This window comes from Taeniopygia guttata, chromosome 8 (assembly GCF_048771995.1).
Source record: "Taeniopygia guttata chromosome 8, bTaeGut7.mat, whole genome shotgun sequence".
Taxonomy (NCBI): Eukaryota; Metazoa; Chordata; class Aves; order Passeriformes; family Estrildidae; genus Taeniopygia; species Taeniopygia guttata.
The window spans coordinates 30,929,662-30,950,987 of record NC_133033.1 but is presented as its reverse complement, the minus strand read 5'-3'; the positions used below and the strand labels follow the sequence as shown (position 1 = coordinate 30,950,987).

At 44.9% G+C, this 21,326-nt stretch overlaps 1 protein-coding gene and 1 pseudogene across 1 annotated transcript; both read right to left on the bottom strand.

The window, feature by feature from the left end:
- Positions 1 to 8,700: 8,700 nt before the first annotated feature.
- Positions 8,701 to 8,818, bottom strand: LOC115496307 (U2 spliceosomal RNA; annotated as a pseudogene).
- Positions 8,819 to 14,866: 6,048 nt separating this feature from the next.
- Positions 14,867 to 20,784, bottom strand: NPHS2 (NPHS2 stomatin family member, podocin). The gene is made up of 8 exons (XM_032749737.3): positions 20,474 to 20,784; positions 18,811 to 18,914; positions 17,856 to 17,928; positions 17,451 to 17,533; positions 16,980 to 17,183; positions 16,592 to 16,647; positions 15,660 to 15,738; positions 14,867 to 15,275 (listed from the first exon to the last, which is right to left on the bottom strand). The coding sequence occupies exons 1-8, from the start codon at positions 20,748 to 20,750 to the stop codon at positions 14,997 to 14,999; spliced, it is 1,155 nt and encodes a 384-aa protein (XP_032605628.2). The 5' UTR covers positions 20,751 to 20,784; the 3' UTR covers positions 14,867 to 14,996.
- Between the last annotated feature and the right edge of the window lie 542 nt (positions 20,785 to 21,326).

Genomic DNA, 21,326 nt, shown 5'->3' with positions numbered 1-21,326 from the left:
CAAATGTGTATCATGTTGTTGACTTCTACCTTTACTTTGGGCCTGAAAAGGGTTTGTGAGCCAAGAACTTCATGTGATCTTTTTCCAGCTGTGTACCACATGCTCCAAAGACCTGTCTCTGTCCTTAAGCTATAACAGCTACAGAGCAAGGCTATTAATCTTCCTATTCTCTCTGGTGGGAATAACAAGTACTGCCAAAGAGGTACAAGATGGAAAACAAAACTTCTGTAGAGATTTTTTTGTATTTTCTTTCCAAGGAACCATTTGCACAGGAAGACAAGCAGCTACCTGTCAGGGTTACTCCTAGATTATACCTACACCCACAAACATGTATCTGAAAGCAAAGACATGTAATTAACATAATTAAAACCCACAGTACAGGATTGAGCTGATAAGGAGAATGCTTTATAGCAGAAGCATTTATAAAAATTTACTTGTTTGGCAAGGTTGGTAGGGTTGAAAGGCTTCAGAAGAGAATTCATGGGGATTATGAGACTAATGGAAATATATTTCTTTTTCATTTGAAGATACACCTCCAAGAAGAAAAAGTGATAAGATTAATAATTGGTGACAAATGTCATTGAATCTCGGCCCAGTAAGATCTATGAAAGAAACAGTTGTCCTTTAGGCAGTTTGGAGGGTACAGCAAAGCACTCGGGGCTCTTGAGCAGAAGCACAGAGTGTCAGGTGTAAGGGAGGTTTCCACTGTAAATAATAGCCAAAAAAAATCCCCTAACCCTATGAAATATAAATGTGGGCTTAATTCTGCTGCTGGACCATTTGTTACTACAAATTTTCCTGGCTAAGCATTAAAAAAAAAAACATTTGCCATGCCTGCAAGTGGAGTTCCTGTTCCTGGACCAAAAGCCAATGGAAGGAAGCTGAGAGGAGCCATATGGTGAGGCCTTGTCAGGTAGGTCTGAGCTGGAGGCTGTGGGGTTCTACATCTGACTCTCCATCCTTCCAGCTTCCCTTTCATAGCAGATCTTTCCCTGCATTACATTCTGCCTTTATGCAATTGCTGGTGTTTTAGGGCACTCCCAGTTCTGCAGGAAGCTGACTGCTAGCAGTCCACCAGAAGGAAAATGGCTTTACAGACACACAGACTAAAGTTGACTTAGAGCATCCCTTGGTGTCCAGGCACCTGGAGCTTTATCTCCACAGGTAGCAGGTAGCTTGTCCTAGGCTTCACCAAAGAGCTAACAACCACTAAACATGGGATTAGCTGCCTGGTTTAGATCCTGCTTTGGGGTAAGGGACCAGGAATTTTGCCACAGATTTTCTCAGCCCTAGGTTTTGCTTTCTCTTTTCACCAGCAGAGTAAATGCTGCTTAAATGATTTAAAATGCTTAAATGAGTTAAAATGATTCTGATATGTTATTCTCTAGAGATGCCCAAGCTGAGGGATACCTCCATCCATGGTGTTTAACCACATCAGGCTTTTTGTTTCTCCCTGGAGAGTCATTTTGTTCCAGAGGAGGTTTCCAAAGCCTAACCTGTGCCAGTGTTTTTCCCCACAGCCCATGCAGGGTACTTATAGTCCCCACAAACCACCAGAGCCTCAGGGGGGTGTGGAGTGAATGTTTCCATCTCCTGTCATTTTTTCTGTGTAGAATAGTCTTCTCTATGGCATCTGTTTGTTCCCTGGGCAAAAACTTTGCTGACCTCCTAAGACAGATTTATCCTGTATTGCATCACTTTGCTGACTACACCATTTAACTCAGATTTGAAGTGCTACTTTCCAGTCCCTGTACACGTGCTCAGAAATGCCCTGTGCTGGTGTCAATCCCTTGCTGAGGTTTTGTCCACTCTGGTTTCTTTAGCCTCAAGAAATAACAACACAGAGCTTGTTTAGATGGTCACCCTGACCTCTCCCACTCCCTGACACGTTTCTTGCTCAATAGTGACAGCCACGTGTGCCTTCTCTGCTGAGCTGCCTGCAAATGTGAAATCAGCTTTGGCATTATCCTAATCGCTGGAGCAAATTCAGATACCTGACAGACCACCCTGTCAGTTTGATGGGCGCTGGAAGGTAGGCAAAGAAGGGATAAGGAGCCCAGGGCATTGGAAAGACAGAGCTGGGAGCACACAGCAAGGTCTCTTCTGAGAGGTGGCTGTGCTGCCTGATGTGGCTGGATGAACAGACCAGCTGTCCTGTTAGAGTGTGGGCCAAGAGATCTGAGGGGATGATGTTTTGGGATTAATAAACAAAAGAGTTGCTAAATGAGAACTTCTTAGAACCATCCTTCCAAAGGATGCCAGGCTGGTAGGCATGCTTTGTGATCCATGATTAAGAAAAGAAGCTCTCCTGGCTTTAATTGACTTAGCAGGGAATAGCTTTACACTTCTTTGTACATAAGCGATGCTTGACAGTGTTAGGAAGGGAGGAATGTTTTGGTTTGTAGGCAATAGGGCATTGGCAGCAGACTGAGAAATGGTCTTTGGCCAATCACAGGCAGTGCAAACTTAATCTGCCTAAAAAAGATGATCTCATCCATCTTTCTTGACCCAAGGGAGGGAGCCTTGGCTGTAAGGCTCGGGCTGGGTGCAGACTGATGTGTGGTTTAGGCTGTAGTAAGGAAGTGCTGGGCTGCTGCAGAGTCACACTTACTCCCATCAGTGCAGTAATTCAGCTGTTTCTCTGGGTCTATCACTAGCTGGGAGAAGGAGCAGCCTCATACATGTGTCCCGGTGTTACCCTGATCCTAAAACTCATCAGCTTCCCTGGCACAGTTCAGCGTTGGCTGTTTCCATCTGCTTTCAGATGGGGATTGTTTCTGTCAGGTTCTGAATCATGTAGTGGGAAAGGTAAAAGCAGAGTGAAAAAACACTATATGAGCTTGCCTCTCCCAGCTGCCAAACCTGTGTCCTCTTTGGAGTGAACCAGGAGTGTGTGCACATCATTCAAGTTTTTCCAAGGGTATGCAGTGGTAGGACAAGGGGGAATGGCTTCAAACTGAAAGACAGCAGGTTCAGGTTAGATACTAGAAATAAGTACTTCCCTGTGAGGCACTGGCACAGGTTGTCCAGAGAAGCTGTGGAAGAGTCCTTGACTAACAGTTTTTCCTCAGCTCTCATCCCCTTTCCCTCCCCTTTAACTACTCTCTGATGATGAAAAAACACTGGATGAAATCCTCCAAGACATCAAGGAGTTGATAAATGCAAGATTTTGGGGGTTGAACATATTATCAACAAGTATTTGACCTGTGTTAACTGAGCCCCAGGGGGCATCTAAGTTCATCACCAGTGTGAACAAAACTCAAACCTTTTGTGCTGAAACTCAGGAGTCTCCACGTGAGGAGTTATGACTGACTAATGCCGTAGTTCAGGCAGTGCATTAAACTCAGTCCCATTTGAGCACTATCTGATCAAAAGCTCTGGTGACTGATAAATTACATTAATCTGTAGAAATGCTCAGAACTGTCACAAGCAGATTTTCAATTTATTGTGCTACCTACTCACTGTGGCATCTTTGTGCTCATGGATTCCTCATATTTCTCTTACCTGATTGCCACCACCTTTCTGTCATAGCCAAAGGCTTGTCCAGCTTTTGGGGGCACAGCAGGCTTGTGCTCTTCTTTCAGATGCTAAAAGCAGACCTAGAGCAGCAGGGAGGCATTGTCTCCATGGCAGTCTGCCCTGGAAAGAAAAACCAAAGGGCATGTAAACTACTGGGATTCCAATAGAAGGAAAAGTGGGGGGAGTGGTAAGGCATAACCAATTTTGCAGTTCAGTCTTTAATTGGGGATATCAGGGGAGTAACAGGTAATAAGGGACCACTTGACATAATGTGTACTGGCCTTTTCCAAAGCTAAAGTATTGACCCCCAGATACGTGCTGAGAATCAAGAGCATTCCAGGGATAAACTCCAAGAAACTTGATTTGCAGTCACAGGTAAAAAGAATTCCTGTAATTTTAAATGTGATACAGTGCAAAGAACATGCAGTGCAGATATGACACAGGAAAATCAAATGTTCAGTGGGAGAGTGGGTGGTTTGTTATTATGTGGATGATTTATGGAAAAGAAAATAAAAGGAAAGGATGAACAGTTAAAATGTAGAGTAAACCATCACTTTGAAGATCATTAACCAGATAGCACTCTCTGAGGGTAATATTCTTTTTTACCTTATCAGTAATGCAGTTATCTTCATTTAGATACTGAATTATCCTGATAATAAAGTATGTAAGTAAATGTTTTCTTTGTTGATATAGATTTATCATCTGTTGTGTAAGATAACAAACAATTGTTGAGTAATTTGAACTAACCTTCTCAGCCTTTGCCTCTGCAAGACCTTGACTCGTTCCTGATTTCCAAAGTGTTTCATCTTTGCTGTTTTTTTAATAGTCTTATTTCCTTTATTCAGACTAAACACATGTGTTACTCAGGTTTGCTGAGCTGCTTCTCATATTGTCATCTTATTCCTTCACTCAGGGTTATCCTGTCCTTTTTCCTGCATTAGCTTATGCTACATGCCATATTGCAGCCTGCAAAAGGAGATGACATAGCTAAAGGAAATAAATAAGTTGTTGTCCTAAGAAAGGGAGAGTGAGATGAAGGAATGGGGCTAGAATTGGCCAGACACCAGCATGGCAAAAGGTTAACAGCAGATTGTCACAGTTAGCCATGGTCTGAGCACAGGCACAGCGTGGATATCTGATCCAAAATTTCTTCAGCCAGTAGAGCCCAGAAAAAGAAATCTTAGCTCATTTTCAGACTTTGGGAACTGGGCCACAGGCAAGCTATTCTCTTGATCCATACAAGGCAACAAGTTTTGAATGGCCTGGGATCATTTTTGCATTGTAATGTAATGAATGGCCTTTCAACAGAAAACACAAGGTATCCTTTCTCTTTACAATGTTTTTTTTTTTTTAATTTTTTTGTAAGAAACAGTGAAAATGAGAGAGATTATAAAGAATAGTTAAGGACAATACTGAGAACATGGTACTTTTGTCCTGTAAGGCAAGGGCCCTCAGTTAACTGAAGTATAGATTATCTTCTATGATCCAATTACCTGATCTCAAGCAGCATGTGACAGAAATACAAATTTTTGATGACAAGTATGAGGGAGGGAGAGAGAACAATGACAGATGAGATTGTTTTAGAAAGGACATGTAAGAAAGTACTTACAGGAAATGTATAAGGTTTGGCTTGAGGTCTGAGCTTTTATTCAATCTTCCTCGATCACTTCTTAAAGTTTTCACAGAGTACCTTCATTGTGAGAACAAGGTGTGGTTTTACACTGGAATTTGCACTTGGGACTAGAGTGACCTCTCCAGTGATCTTCATTTAGGTCTCTCTTTTTTTGGGCTTTAATTAAGTGCTAAGATCAATGCAATGACACAGACAGCCTTCCCAAAGCTAGCTGCTATTTAGTAAGGATAACAAAATACTTGTAAGGGCTAATATGGCCAAACCCCATGGAATTGCTCCCAAGTGACTATTCTCCCTCATCCCATGCCCTCATGGGACCTACCTTATCTTTCCCCTTAAGCTGATGCTGCACAGCAGGAAAACTTAAGCAATAATCATTCCTACTGCTTCTCTTTGGCCTCCTGATAATTCAAATCTAATGGCTGGTTGTGGAGCTCCCATTGTGCATTCTAAAAAGCTCCATCCTACAGAGGGTAAATGACTCCATTTCTTACCAATCTGGACATCCCAACTCTGCTTCACTGCACTTCTCCCAAACCAGGAGTTAACCAACCCTACTGCACAGCTGTGCAGAGGGGAGACCAAGCCATGCATCAAAATCATGCATGGTTCATCAAAATCACTGAAATATAAAAGATCTGTCCTTCCCACTGTGTGCTTTATGTGCCAACTTTGCTACAAGATGTCATGGAAATCAAGACCTCTCCAGGATTTTAGCTGAGGTTAAACATTGGCTATCAAGAGCAGGCACTGCTGTTACAGCTCAAGCATATTCCCCAAAAAACAGGGAATATCCATCAGCATGTCTAGATAAGTTAATGAACAAGTAATTTACTGCCTTATCCAGGCATTTTGCACATCTGCATCACCTGCTGCTTTGAAGAATATGATTGTAACTGCAAGGCTCTTTTGAAAAGAATTAAGCCTTTGTGCAATGAGGGAGCCAAATCTGCCAAGACAAGAAGTCAGGGCTTTACATCAAACCTATTTTCTTTCAGCTTGCTTTGTATCCAATGTTTATTAAACAGCTCATTCTCAATCCTGAGTGTAGCCAGTTCCCACATAGGCTGTTCATCCCTCTTGGCATCCCTCACAAAACCCAGTTTTGTTTTTGTTGGCTGAAGGAATTATAATTAAAGGTTGCATTTTCTTCCCCTGCAGGCACAGCTAGATTTTTGACAGCACTGGGTAGAAGTATTGAAGGTGTGAGAGTTGAAGTGAGGTCCTAGCACGCAGGAAGCCAAGCTCCCAGCATTTTATCACAAAATTCTTGCCTGACTGCCCCAGGTGGATGCAGTGAGGAGCTGTACCGACTCCAGCCCATTGCAGGAAGCTGAGAGTGATGATAAACCATTCTTTCTGTAAGATATGGGTGTTAATTGCATCTGGGCTGCAATTAACTAATTAATTAGTTTTTAGAGAAAACTACTCTTGAAAAATGTCCTTTTGTGGGGCCCCGGGTGGAGTGGGATAAATGTGATCAACTAAAGTGTTAAAGTGATTGGTAACTGCCTTTCATCTGCTTTGGTTTGGCAGCACCTATGGGTACAGTTGGAGATTTCAATATCCTTCCTGCAACACCCCCATCTTCCTCAGAACTGCCACCTGCTTTGGAAATCTTGACATTTGAAAAAAAAAAACAAAACACCAAAATGAGTGATTCATATAGAGTCAGATATGTGGGGGCTTATTCTTCTCCATGGTGCTCCATTGTCTTTAGTAAATATCATCAAGAAATAAATAATTTGCAGAACACGTCCATAATGTGGTTGTGCAAGATTCCTTGTGAATGCCAGGTTTGCCCACAACTAGAGAATTAACAAAAAAGCCTGTGTCAGGTTTCCAGCATATGGTGTGCTTAAATATACTTGGGGGTTTTGAGCTGGGAAGCAAAAGATATCTTTGAGACAGGAAATTCTTCAGGTCTGGAGATCACTTTGCTTCTGGATTTGGGGCTTTCTTTGGTGGTACCTAGGGATTTTTTGTCAGATGATCCAGCAACGGGTTCCATTCTTGAATTAGGTTCTTCCTGAAAAAGGAAGCACAAGACTGCAGTTGCTAGGGCTAAGAGGTTTCTATCTACTATCCAGTATTTCCTTTCATCTCCCTCTGGCCGGAGCACAGTTGTGAAGGGCACTTGTTTCTCTTTTGACACTTTCTTTCCTCTTTGACTTGTGGTTTTTGTCTGCCAGCCAAAGGAGCAGAGGAAAGCTCCTCTAAAAATAGCTGCAAGGTCTCCTGTACAGTGCACAAGCACAAATTTATTGTTTCACCCTTAGTAAGCATTTCCTCTGGAATAACACTGATGTTTACCGTTCAGAGAGCAGTGGGGCCTGCTGGCTCTCTGTAGTTTTACTTCATTCTCCTAAGGCTGTGGATTCACAGAATCACAGAATAGTGAGGTTGGAAGAGACCTCTAAGATTATCAAGTCCCACCTATGCCCTAACACCTCAACTAGACTATAGCACCAAGTGTCATGTCCAGTCTTTTTTTAAACACCTCCAGAGATGTCCCTGGGAAGACAATTCCAGTACTTTATTATTCTTTTGGTGAAAATTTTTTTCCTAATATCCAACCTAAACCTTCCCTGATGTAGCTTGAGACTGTGTCCTCTTGTTCTGTCAGTGCTGCCCAGTGGAGGAGACCAACCCCACCTGTCTGCAGCCTCCCTTCAGGAAGCTGTAGAGAGCAATAAGGTCACCTCCAGGCTAAACAACCCCAGTTCCTTCAAACGTTCCTCATAGGGCTTGTATTCCAAGTCTCTCACCAGCCTTGTTGCCTCCTCTGGACGTGCTCAAGCATCTCAACATCCTTCCCAAACTGAGGGGCCCAGAACTGGACACAGCACTCAAGATGCAGCCTCACCAGTGCTGAGTACAGGGGAAGAATGACCTCCCTGCTCCTGCTGGTCACACAATTCCTAATGCAGGCCAAGATGTCATTGGCCTCCTTGGCCACCAAGGCACATTGCTGGATCAAGTTCAGCTGGCTGTCGCCCAGCACCCCCAGGTCCCTTTCTTCCTAAACACTGTCCAGCCACACTGTCCCCAACTTGTAACATTGTAGGGGATTTTTGTGGCCAAAATGTAGAGCTGGGCACTTAGACTTATTAAACTTCATGCTGTTGGACTCTGTCCATCCATCCAACTGATCTAAGTCTCTCTGCAGAACCCTTTTTCCTTCCAATAAATCAACACAAGCTCTCAGTTTAGTGTCTGGGAATTTAAATAAATTCCTTCATTAATAAATCTGCAAATTTATTAATGAAGGACTTGATGCCCTCATCCATGTCGTCTATAAAAATATTAAATAGAACTGGTCCCAGTACAGACCCCTGAGGGACACCACTGGTGACTGTCCCCAGCTGGATGCAGCACCGCTCACCATTCACCACCACTCTCTGGGCCAGCTATCCAGCCAGTTCTGAGCCCAGCAAAGAGTGCTTCTCCAGGAGTATGCTGTGGGACACAGGATCAAACGCCTTGCTAAAGTCTAAATAGACAACAATAAAAAAACCCCAAAAACAAACACAAAAAAAACCCCCAAAAAAACCACCAAAAAAAATCAGTTTAATATGAAGTCCTCTCATCGAGGAGACGTATCAGATATTAAAATGATAAGAACAGATACTACACTTGATCTTAGCCAAAAGGCCAAGAAGCAAATGAAGAATGAATAATGAATAAAATCCATATAATGAATATGGAAGAAAAAAATTGTAAAAATAAATGTTTCTGTCATTGGATCAGTTTGCAAATTGAATGAGGTAAGACACTGACTTATGTAAAATACACCACCTTCAGGTTACTTGGCAAGACCAGTTGTTCATTAGTGGTTTTAGGTTTTCTCTGATGCTCTGTACAGGTGACTGAACTGCACAGAAAACTGGTCCTGTGGCTGGTGGATTTGCTGTGATGTGACAGCAGACTGCTTGTCCTGTGAGTGTCTCAGTTCTTTTGCCCTGGTAGATCAGTTCCCCATGGTGCATGATGGTTTTTGCTTCACCCATCGAGGTGGACTTTTGCTGCAATCCTCGTGCTTGCCTTGCCCAGGAGATCAGGGTGATCTTCTGATTTAATTCCTTATGTGGAAGGATGTTTGAGACTGCCTGTGACAATGAGCTGCATTGTATATATGGCTGGCCTGGCGTTCATCTGCTTTCATGAAAAAGCAGGTTACGTACAGACGACAAGGAAATGGACTTAGATTTATTGTCTTGGACAATTTGTTCCCACTGGTTCTGAACTCAATCCCAAGGCAGAGTGATGTTGTTCACGACTCCTGTGTACAGCCTGTGCTGAAGCTCTCGTGCTGCCTCTTTTTTTCTGGCTGCTGATGTAATGTTAAATAATTAGCATATTAATTTGTGTTTAGAAATATCTATACCCAGGACTCTCTAGGTGGCTTCAGTTTAAGTCTAGATAGATGCAAGAGAAAGTCAGAGACTAGCTGGCTTTGCCTAGGTTATTTGGATGGACAAATGAAGCACATTACTAACTTGATCCTAACGGTGCCTTACAGGAATTGCAACTAAAGCTGAAGTTTAGGGACTTTAAGGACTGTCATTTCTTCAACTCAAAAAGAGTTTGAAGGTGAAGATGCCAACACCATTAGGAAATCTGTAACAGAGAAAGAAAGATTAGAAGAAAAAGAGGAAGCTGCTGTTATGCAGGTGACTGTAGTAGTTGCAATGTGCTACTTTCCAGCAGGACATTTTTATTTATTACTCACAGTGTGTAATGTGACATGTGGCCCTACAGCTGCCCTCAATTCCACTAGGCCGGTGGTACCTCCTACTTGTTTTCTTTTTTCCTTTTCTCTTATTTCCTTTTCTCTCTCAGCAGCAGCCTGGTATGAATTATCTGACTGAGGGCAGCAGTTCTGCACGCCAGTGGTAGATGTAGGAGCATTTCTTTATGGAACTTTGATTTGTTTTACAGAAATAAATCCCTGTAAATCACAATTATCTTCCAAGGCTTAGAGCAGGAGCCTTCGAACAGTTACTTTTATTGAAAAATCATACTTGAAAGCTGACTTATGTCTGTTGGACCCTATAAGGAGCTGGTCCTTTCTGTTCTCCAAACATTTTGGTGTGTGTTTTGGGGTTTCTTTTGCTCCTGATCAAGCTACAGCCATATCCAACCTCTGTAACCCAATGATTGCACCAGCAATCCAAGACTATGAGCCAGTGAGAGTTTCATTTCTGCATCAGAAAAGGATCTTTGTTTTTAATGCCAAGATACATTCACTGCCTGACCTGGCCTCTGGTCTTCCATGTTTTGCTGACACAGAGCTCCTGCCTGGGTTGGAACTGTGAACTGAGACACCAGCATCTAACCAGGCACACTCTGGTTTGATTAAATGTGATTAAATGTGGCATTGTTGGTTTCACGATCATTTAAAAAAAGGTTTTTTCCTTTCCAGCCAGAGGGAGGTGACTGTCAACAAGTCCTTCACTTCCTTTTCTCTGGAAGATTTTGAAGTCCTGGCAGCACTGGAATGTCTGCAAGTACAGCTGTTTGAGTACTGGTCCTGTGCTGGAGGCCTGAGCAGGGCAGGGTTTCATTTCAGGCAGGTGTTTCTTTTGTCTGAGAGCTTGCATTAACCAGGGAAACCTCATCTCATTATCCCTTCTAATAGAACTGACTCAGCTCTGTTTTTATCCTCTCACAGTGAAGATCAGCATCTCGCCCTCTGCTAGCAAACACTGAATTTTATAATTAATTAAATTTGCAAGGTTTACATAGATGTACCATAAAATCCATTGTAGATCTTTTAATAATGCCCTTCTCTGAAACCATAAGCATGTTTTATAGAGTCAGCCAATCCCACTGGACTCTTCAGCTCTCCACTTCTTTCTCTTGGGTCTCCTGAAAGCAGCTCCTTAGATTTCAAGTTTTTGCAATGACTTTGCCTCTGTGTTTCAAAGAAACAGAGATCTGTGCTCAGAATGCAGAGGAAAGATTTGAAGGTATTGAAGAGAAGCAGGAAGAAGCTCTGCAGGGAATCAAGAGCTAGAGTGAGAACTGGAGAAAGATGAGGAAGGCAACCAAGAAGCAACAAACAAGAAAAGGCAAAGTCAGGACAATGCATATTCTGAACCTTTTTCCAGATCTCGAGACTGAAGCAATCTTTAGGACACCTCACTCATCTAACCCCAATGGCAGAACCCTCCCCTGTTTGACAAATCCTGGGGTTTCGTCTCACCTCCATCAGTGGTCAAGCAAAGCGGTTGTTAACATGATTCTAGGTCAGGGCAGAAAAAACTGCTGAACATGCTCTGGTTTTGAGAGAAATTAATTTTGATTTTGATATGTAACATAGGGTGTATATCTAGGAAATCACCGTAATTGGCATCATGTTCCTTGTGAGCGAGTACTCCCTGTGACAGTCAAGAACATCTCTTTAGGATCACTGATTTTGGATTAGAAATAAATTGTGTTCCAGAGGCCACAGATCTTTTGTGCTTATAGCATGGGACAGTCTTGCTTTCTCTAGGAGGTATTTGAACATTAATTACCTACTGTTCTTGCCCACATGGTGTGGCTGTTCCTTAGGTCACAAGCTTATTAAGCATGAAAGCATTTCCTTGTGTTCTTTCTCAACTAGATCCACAAGATTCAAATGTGGAGAAGGAGAAAGAATGGTAATTAAAATTTCTTCCCTTAGTCCTTCAGTGTATCTTGTCCCTTTGACTTCAAAATGGGAGGAGGGGCTAATTTGTTTGTTAAGGATGTGATACATTGGGCATATTTTAACTCTGTGGTATTTTTAATGGCTTTGGCTTGCTTTTTTTATTTCTGAAAAATTTCCAAGAAAATATCTCAGAAGTCATAACCTGCTCAAGTCCCAAAGCTTCTACCTCTGGCCAGCCCAAGAGATCCAGAAAAAGCAAACACCGAAGAACAGCAATGGCTGAGTAGTGTCTTAGTGCCCATTCCCAGCAGCATTTCACCCTGATCTGCTGCTGTTACTCCTTACCTGCTATCCTGACATGGCTCTGCCATTTCAGCATTTATGCTGTTCTTCCTGCCTCTGCCACTTCCACAAGTGTCTTGCTTGACCTCTGCCTCCTCCCACAGTTCTAGCATCTGTGCAGTTTGTTATCCTCATAAAACAATTGCTACTTCAACTATCTATGCAACACATCCTCTTGCCTGTGCCAGTCCTGTTTTCACTCATCAATCTCTTCTTGCTGTCTTATTTCCTTCTGTTTCATCCCTGATGGATCATGGAAGCAAGTTGTTTGCACCTCTTCCTTCTCATAACAAGAAGTTTTTTTACTCAGTGCCAGCATGGCCTGGTAATGTATATGATAGTGGGTACCTTCTTCTACCTCTGAGCTTCAGATGATTCAGCTACCAGCTGTCTCACTGATTAGGAGAAAAATGTACAAGAGGCAGGATGACTCTGCAATTTGAAACATTCTGGAGTTCGTGTTCAGGGGCCTGCCTCCTGAAATTCCAAACGGTGCAGGATGTAACCCAGGCCCAACCTGCCACCACCTGGAACTTGTGCTGCCCTGACAGTCCCAAACGCATCCTGCAAATTGACATCAGGAACCTGGGCAGGTGACTTTTGTTCCACAGGGAAAAGGGCCGGGGAGCAGGCCGTGAAACTGTCAGCAACCACATCAGCTCAGACAACACCTGCCCACTCCCTCAGAGTAAATTCTCTCTTGGAATCTTCTTGTATCACTAATCCTTATGTAAATTTTTAAACTAGGTTTTCCTTCTGCAAGGCTTTTGAGCATACTATCTCCTGGTGGTAAACTGACAAGTTTCTGCTGACTGTATATGTAAAAGAGAGAAGATCCTGTTGGAACAAGGCAACTGAAGATGCTCTTAGCTATAACTTGCCTTTCTGTAAGAAAGTTACATATTTGAAAAACCCATGCCTGGCTTCTGCAAATACAAGTGCAAACAGGGTAATGGGTGTGCTCTGACATAGTGTTGCCTGTCTCCTGACAGTTCTTGGGCTAGGTGTTGCTCCTTTGAGACTTTATCTGTAAAGCTGTTGGTCCTTCCTGTACCAATAAACTTGGTGGAGATAGATAATTTTACACGGAGTTAGAAATGCAGCCAAAGAAGTGTTAAGTTAAAGGATCAGCTGCAGCTCTCTCTGTAGTATTATGCCCTTTTGCCCTTATGTCCTTGAGGTTGGGAAAGAAGGGCCTATTCCAGCAGCCTGAGAAATTACTAGAACCAGCTTTAGGGAAGTAACTGCACAGCTCATGTTCCCCAGTGTAAGATGACAGATCTGTTCAACTTCCCAGAGTTTATTTTCCATGAGCAGATTACTCCTGAGATGTATCACAGACACACCAGCAGGAGATACAGTGATCATGCTGCCCCCTCCCCTACTGTAACCCTGGGAGGGTTACAGTAGCAAACGATAAGTGGGAAGTTACAACTGGAGGTCAGGTGCTTGTGTGGTCACTGCCAAGTTCAGAGGTGGATTTTTCCCACTTCCCAGCAACTTTTAAGAGGGCTGGTTGGCCAGGTGTCCTTGCTGTAAAAATGCTGGCAAATATTTGTAGACTGTGGAGCAGTTAGAGTTACCAGCAGGCAAAGAGCTGTGAATAAATGAAAATTCAAGAGTGAGCGACTGGCTGAGTATCCCCTGCTAGGCATGGGTATCATGACCAACAATGTGGGGGCAATTAAGAGAAAGGCAACAAAGTGCCCTCTGTCTTGACCTGTACAGGACACCAACAGCAGAACAGTGGTGCTGGGAATGGCTGTGCAGGGAGATCTGCTTTGAAGCAAGGGGAGATGCTATAGGTCAAGTAGGGCAGGAGCAGAGATAACGTCAACATAAAGGGCACCAGGAAAATCTGAGTGCAGGGATGTTTCCTTTGACAGCACTCCAGATTTTTGCCAAGGGAAAGGACTGCAATACCTGTAGGTTCCTGGCCATTTCAAACAGCTGTAGGCAGAAAAGATACATAGGAGCTTTGCGGCTTCTAGGGTTTTTGAGAACTCTCTCTGTTCATTCTCCATGTGTGAAAATTACCAAGGCAGCTGCAGGCAGGCAAAGGTGTTACCATTCCCGAGGCTCTCAGCCAGTGGCACCGGATTCCCCTTGTCAGCCCAGTGGGTGCTGCTTAAACAGGTCACCCTGACGTTTTTAAGTGCCACGAGCTCAGACGTTGTCCTGCCTCACCACCCTGTGGAAGTGAGCAGCAGCACAGCCTTTCCTCTGCACAGCAGATGTGCCCGGCAGGGAAGCACCAAGCTTTAAAAGCTGCCCAATCCCCTTCATCCTTTTCCTCCTACTTTGGAACAAGGGCTAAACACCTTGGTTATGGGGATGTATGTGGGTGGTTACTGAAATCCTATATCCAGGACAGCACAAGACCCCAGCTCTTTCCCTCCTTTCAGGACCACCAGGATGCAAGGTGGGAAACCCTTGCATTCTGCATCCTGCCTGTGTGCTGCTCCCCCACAGATTGTTATGCCCCCACTCCCACCTGCCTGGCTATTTGGTTTGTGGATGGGAGGCATGTAAGGACATAGGGAAGGGTCTGTCCTTCCTTCCAAGGTGATGGGGCAAGCCGGATCAGACCCTGGAAGCCAGGCTGTAACCTGTCAAGGTGCACCTGGCTCTGTGGAGGAGAAGGGATGACACCCCACTTCCCTCAACCCCCTGCTCACACATTTGCCAGGCCTGCCCCTTGCACTCATTTTTTCCTTTCCAAAACAAGTAGAGGCTTTTTCCATGTACAATCCACTTTATATTGCAGGCCTGGACTCCTTTCCCTCCTGCCTCCAGGTCAGAACCTGGTAGTGGGCCAGTCTTCTTGCTCCTTTCTGAGCAGGAGGAATGTGGGAACCATTTCTCTCAGAGCATAGGTGAGTCCTTCTTGTCTTTTGGATTTTCTGGGAGCTTTGTGGTGCCTGTAAGGAGGCTGCTCACAGCTGGAGGGCTGTGGGTAGCTGGAGAGACCAGGTTCATGGCATCCAGAGGCAAGGGCAAGATGAAAGCAGCAGGTTTCTCTGTGGTAAGGGAATGCAGTGCATGGAGATAACGGAGCTGAGCAGCAGCTGGAGCACTGGACAGGATCTCAGCTGCCATCCGCAGGGACTCGGAAGCAGCCTTTTCCCCCTCTGCAGCAATCACCTACCAAGCAGGGGAAGAAGGAGGGTTCTGTGAGGCTGGGAGTGAGGGGGCACAGACTGTTTGTTAACAGAGAAAGGTTGTCATGATGAAATTTTCAGGGTCAGTGTGAATATAACTTTCCTGCTACTTGAAGATCACAGCATGTACTAACCTCTTGGCACTGCCAGAAGTCTGGAAGCTCATGTCTGGCATGCTTATACTAGGCCCATAGAAGCTCACAACTGAGCTCCCCTTTTTAGCTCGGCTCTTATTCAGGAATTAAAGGAAACATATCAGCCCAAAGCTGTGTGACTGTGTGGCACACACAGGGACCTCAAACCAGAGGCTGGAAAGGGAGGAAGAATGCTTTGCAAGTAGATGAGAAGTGTTCAGATGCTGGCATACCCGCACTTTGGCCTGTCTCTGGGCCTCTGCTTCCACAGCCAGGGACTGACGGAGTTCAGCAGGCAGCTGCACGTTGTTGCTGTGGCAGTAAAGACAGGCATTAGCTGGGCTCTTGGCTCTCCTAGCAACACTGGATGGCTGTGCAGGGACATCTGCTTCTTTGATCTGCTGCTCAGATGGTCAGTCTGAGGCTTGGGATGGGCTCATGGTCTCTGCAGAGCAGCTCATTCATATTCTTTGTCCCTGGGTGTCCCTCTTTGCATGTCTCACTTTAGCCTTCTACCTCCATTCCCAGACTTCTCTTTCAGCCTGGTTTTCTAGTGACCAGGCATGATCACCAGCCAGCAGGGAGACCTCTTTGTGTCTTTGAGGCTCATAGTTTAAGCTCACTCTTTGTGAGGCAGCAGAGACTCCACTAGGAGACAGCTCTCAAGACAGGAACGTTCCATTCCCAGATTTATTCATTCACTGCTTGGCTCTCTCTTCCATGTCCCTCTATGTGATCAGTGAGTCCCACCCTTCTGCACAGACTTGAGTGATGAGCCCATCCCTGCCAGTGCTGAGACCCCAGGCCCATTGATATAGAATGGGACATGGAGAGTTCAGTGCCTTGCTGTGCCTTTTTGGGCTATCAGAATTGGGTGCAAACTCTGCCTGCAGCAGCAGCAAAAAGGTGATGAGATCCCAGTTAAGGATCATGCTCTGGCTGTCAGGGCAGGAGAAAGAAGTCTTACACTTGGAAATTTTACATGAGACAGAGGCTGAAAAGGGCAGGGAAAATAGGAAGGTGAGAGGTGAGGTTCTACCTTGTGCAGAACACCTGCAGGGAGAGAGCCAGAGGCAAAGCAAGAGGAGCAGGCAACAACAAGCAGCACGGGACAAGTACTTGCAAAGAGAGAGAGAATTCTCTTCTACCAGCATTGCCTACCTACATTTCTATTCTCTCCACTTTGATCCCCCAGCAGCCTGTGACTGCATCCAAAGCCACCTATGAAGACAAATATTTTTAGAGCATGGGGAGAACACCAGCCATTGCCTAGCCCCCTTACAGGGAGCAAGACAGGGCAGGGACTTTAATTTCAGGGACTGTAAGGCAGATTTATCAGGTTCAGTGCTACTAGGCAAGGCCTCTCAGAAATAAAATAACTGCCCTCACTTCCCATTTGTGTTAACCTCAGGGGTTTAGGGTGATTTAACTAGAGTCCACACTGATTCCAGGTGTGGAAGCCTTCTTCAAACCAGACTCTGAGGGTCCACCTGAGCTTCTTTTGGAGCCTCAATTCACCCCTTGCTTTGCTGTCTCCCTCCCCACAGAAGCACCTTTATCTCCTGGCTGATGTTCTTCCTCTCCAGCAGAAGCTCAGAGAAGGCTTGGTGTGCCAGGAGGCGTTTTGTGGTGGTCTGCACCAGCAGCTGGATGGCACTGGAGATGCTGGTCAGGGTGGTGAGGAGAAGAGAGGCGTTTTCCAACCGGTAGTAGCAGACAGCATCTATCTCCAAAGTAACCATGTCTTTGGTCACCACCTAAATAGAATACATTAGGGGAGATGGAGCTGGTTCTGGCAACTCTAAGGTAGCACAGTAAAGCACACAATTTAGAGAATGATGAAGACTGGCTGAATGGTTAAGTCTTTGTAGCTTCCACCTCTGCTACTGATTTATCTTGGGCAAACCAGAGGTTACTTTGAGATTTTTTTTCAAACTTTTCTTTGCAAGGATGAAGGTTGGAAACATAAGATTTAATATTAAAAAGATCCCAAAATTAATATAGATGGGGAATGTCAGCCATACCTGATGGAAGGGGATCTCTAGGGTTTTGAGGCGGAGGTCTATCTTGTGATAGGTGTCCAAACAGGGAAGGAAAAAGAAAAGGCCTGTGGGAGGAAGAGAAAGCAGGTTCATGATCAGAACTATTATCAGGTTCATAATCAGAAAAATTACCTCTTCTGTCCTGGAGAACAGAAGAGGGTTCAGCATGCAGAACTACAAAAGAACAGCAATACTGAGGCTCAAACTCTCAGGCTGCTTCTGTGATAGAAAAGCCATAAGAAACTACTGGCCCTTAAAAGGAAGGGAACAAAAACCATCAAATCTTCTGTCTGGCCATATCTGCTTGGACGGCATCAGCACGTGAGCTTTGGGAAGGCATGCAGAAGAGGAGCAGTGGGGCTGGGGGGAGCTCAGTAAACACCTTACCAGGTCCTTTGGCTCTGCCAGGAAGAAGATGCCCGAGTCGGAACACAATGGCTCTCTCATACTCCCTCACTACCTGCAGAGGGAAACAAATCTAGGCTGGAGAGGAAGAAGTAGGGCTGGGAAAAGCAGCCTCACCAGCACAGGAGGAAGTTTATTCTGGAAAAGCCCTGCAAAGGGAGGATTTCATAGGTTGTGGCATCACCCGTCACTGAGTCACTTTACCCTTTGCCCAGAACTGCTGGCCAGCCTTGAATATGAGCAGCCCTGTGACAGACAGAGATTTGGTGAGAGCAGCCCATGTTAGACCCACCTAGGGTTTCCCAAGATGATCCAACATTTTGTTTCCTTATAGCCTGGCCAAACTTAAATAACCCAAGTTAAAATGTTCCACATTGCTTGTTTCCCTCTAAGACAAATGTGTTCATCCTAAGAGCTGAGCTGTAATACTGACATTCTTGTTGATAGCAAGACAAATGTGAAATTTCCTGAGAAGTGGGAATCAAAATGCCTACAAGTTCCTACTTGTAGCCGTGCTATAAATCTGAATAAAAATGAGAGGAAGAGGGAACATCTGCTATTAACTGAAAGATCAATATCTCTTAAAATTTTGAATTTAAAGCCTATTTACCCTGCTGCTGTAATGCAGCCATGTCTGGGTTAGGTTGGCTGAATGATGTGTCTGAAAGTGAACAGACTTACAATTTGTTTTTAAAAAGAGAAAACTTAGTTCCTTCCTGCTGGTATTTCAGCAGGAGTATTTGACTGGCAATGGTTGGACCCCTGTGCTGTAGCAACATTGGATAAAGGACAAATCAAAATTAATGACAAGTTGACGAGGTATAAATAGGGGCCTTATACCAAAAAAACCTTTATGCTCATGTCCAACACATACTGAATCAGTGTGTGACATGCAGATCAGACACCAGATCCTGAGAGGTCCCATGAAAATTCTCACCTTCATGCAGAACCAGACAGAAATGGGGAAGGTCATTATGATGAACAGGAAAGACAAGATGGTCAAAAGCCACTCACAGACACCCAGACCAGGAGACTTTACACCTAGGGAGAAATAACACAGGACTGTGTTAGAAGAGGACTGCTCTCAAAATAGTGATAGCCTGACGAGTGCCTGCACACATCAGCTTCACTGTTGTCCTTTGCCTGGCCTCACTGTAAATGAACCACTTGGCTCTCCCTGGAGGTGAGTTAAGGAACACTCCCTGCTTCAGATTGACAGGAGTAGCAAGGATGGATAGATAGATTTTTGTCTCTGCTTTACTGACAAAAATTGAGCCATGCTTCTCCATGGTTGCTTGACTAGAGAACAGACTTTATCTTGAAGAATTGGGGCTACAAAGCAGGGATGAAAGGCTTGGAATGGGCAGCTTTGCTGAGCTGGCATACCTGATGTTTATCTGGAAAGATGAGCTAAAGACAAAGATTGTAAATAAGAGAGAGCTTTAAACATGCACAGCCTGAAGTGTCCTTCTCTATCAGAGTATTTCAGGTTGTTTTGGAATAGGATTTTAGTTGCATCCCAAACCCCTAATGCAGTGGGATGAAGCCTCTGGTGCCAGTAAAATCTTCCTGTGTTTTAAGAAGTCACCCCAAGGTGCTGGAGGCTGACCGGTGTCATCAGCCCAGATTATTATTACTTTCTACATCTCCCCAACGTGAGTATGGGTCATCTTGATCTGGCTGCCTTTTGTTGTGCTCCTATCTGAGGGGAAAATCGGCAGGTATGGCATGAAAACAGATGGAGCCAGAGAGTGAATGAAGATTTCCAACAGTGAGGTTAGCATCCCTCCCATTTTTAATCCCTTCCAACCCTTCCATACCTGCCCTTTGCCTTTCAAATATTTTGCAGAACCACCAGGTCCTGAGGGAGATACCAAGGACCTGTGTAGTCACTAGAGCACCTAAGAACTGCCCAATAGCTGTAATTCCTGTAATGGAGGCAAAAAGATGAAGCTGTGAAAAGCTTGTTCCCAGGGAATCAGGAGCAAGTCTGAACCTTTGTGTCACTCTGGAGCAGCAGAGGTGCTAGCATGGAAAGGCACAAGTGGTGCTGGCTACTGTAATAGACATCTGCCATGCCTGTGGTGATGCTGGGTCCAAACAGGTCCAGTTGTACTGCCAAAAGGATCACAATGCTCCCTTCTATTGTAGCAGGCTGGGAGCGTGCCTAACAAACACGTGGAGAGGAGCTGCTCTTAGAGGTTATCCAGCAGGTGAGTGGCAAGTGTGCACCTCAAGGGCAGTTCTTCCTTGCAGCGAGGTGCTTTGGGCTATGAACTGGCAGTAAGGCCAGTGCCATCCACCCAGAGGAGGCCAAGCAAGAAAAGGAAGAGACGAGAGCATGAACAGAACTGGAGAGTAGCAAGCTGAAGCATGAAGGATGCTGGGAATGTAACTGCTTGTATCCAGGTTCACTGCTTTGCTGGATGGTGCTAATAAGCCTGCAGAAGCTGTCTGGAGTTTCCTATATCCTATCCTGAGAATAACTACACCTGTGCAAGGTGGGAACGATGACACCTTGCAGAGAGCAGAGTCACATTGTGACCCACACAGCACCAAAAAGCCCAGTTTTCCAATCCATTCCCTTCTTTAAGCCATACCTTCCTCTTGCTGCTCACTATCCAGCAATGCCATTGCCTCCATTTCTTCATCAGACACCACATCATCCACGTCCACCACTGTGGAGGTGTGCACCCTACCATCACTCCCCGCAGTGCTCTTGGTCTCCTTGGCTTTCTCCTGCTTTACATCTCCCTTCCCTTTGCCAGCTCCTCTGCTGCTCTCTCTCTTCTCTCGTTTGCTCTGCGCAGCCGGGGACTCTCTGCGTCTTCTATGGGACTCCCTGGAAGAGCTCCGAGACCTCTTCTCCATCCCCATCTGTGCCAAGGAGCACGCAGCTGCCCGGGGACTAGAATTGAGTACGTGCTCAAATTTATTGCTGCAGGCAGGGGAGGAGAGAAGGGGAGGTGTCACATCAAGGAGGCTCATTTCAAGGTCATTACAGGCTTATCAGGCATAATGGACAGTGAAGTGAGAAAGCTGTTTCCAGCTGTTCTGCTCTCATCATGCACTGCTGTAGAGATGGGAAGGAAAGTTACACTTGGACAAGGTGGATCCCAGGAGGACATTCTATTTGCATCTTCCTGCTTTTGGAAATAAAATACAATCAGAAGCACTCTGGTGATTTTTAGTAGACAGTTTCTGCAAAGCTGTTGAAAAGCAACCTAAAAGTAACTGTCAGGCATGCGGCCCCAAAGATACCAAAAGGTGAGAGTGGCCCCAAATAGACACCAGGGTGAAAAACCTTTGCTGGTGAGGCCAGCGGCTCAACCGGGAGTGGTTGGAGGGGGTGTTGTGGTGAGTGTCTGGGTAAGACCGTCTCACACTGCTCTGCTCTCCAGAATCCCTTTGGCTGGCACTGTGAAGGGACATTGGCAGCAACCCCCCTCTCTC

What these genes read in the sequence shown, in the direction of transcription:
- NPHS2 (XM_032749737.3), bottom strand. Translation starts at nt 20,750, where the DNA reads ATGGGGATGGAGAAGAGGTCTCGGAGCTCTTCCAGGGAGTCCCATAGA. An exon ending in TAGTGAGCAGCAAGAGGAAG is followed by an intron (nt 18,915 to 20,473) that starts GTATGGCTTAAA and finishes ATTTCTCCCTAG; the next exon opens with GTGTAAAGTCTCCTGGTCTG. An exon ending in TAGAGATCCCCTTCCATCAG is followed by an intron (nt 17,184 to 17,450) that starts GTATGGCTGACA and finishes TATTCTATTTAG; the next exon opens with GTGGTGACCAAAGACATGGT.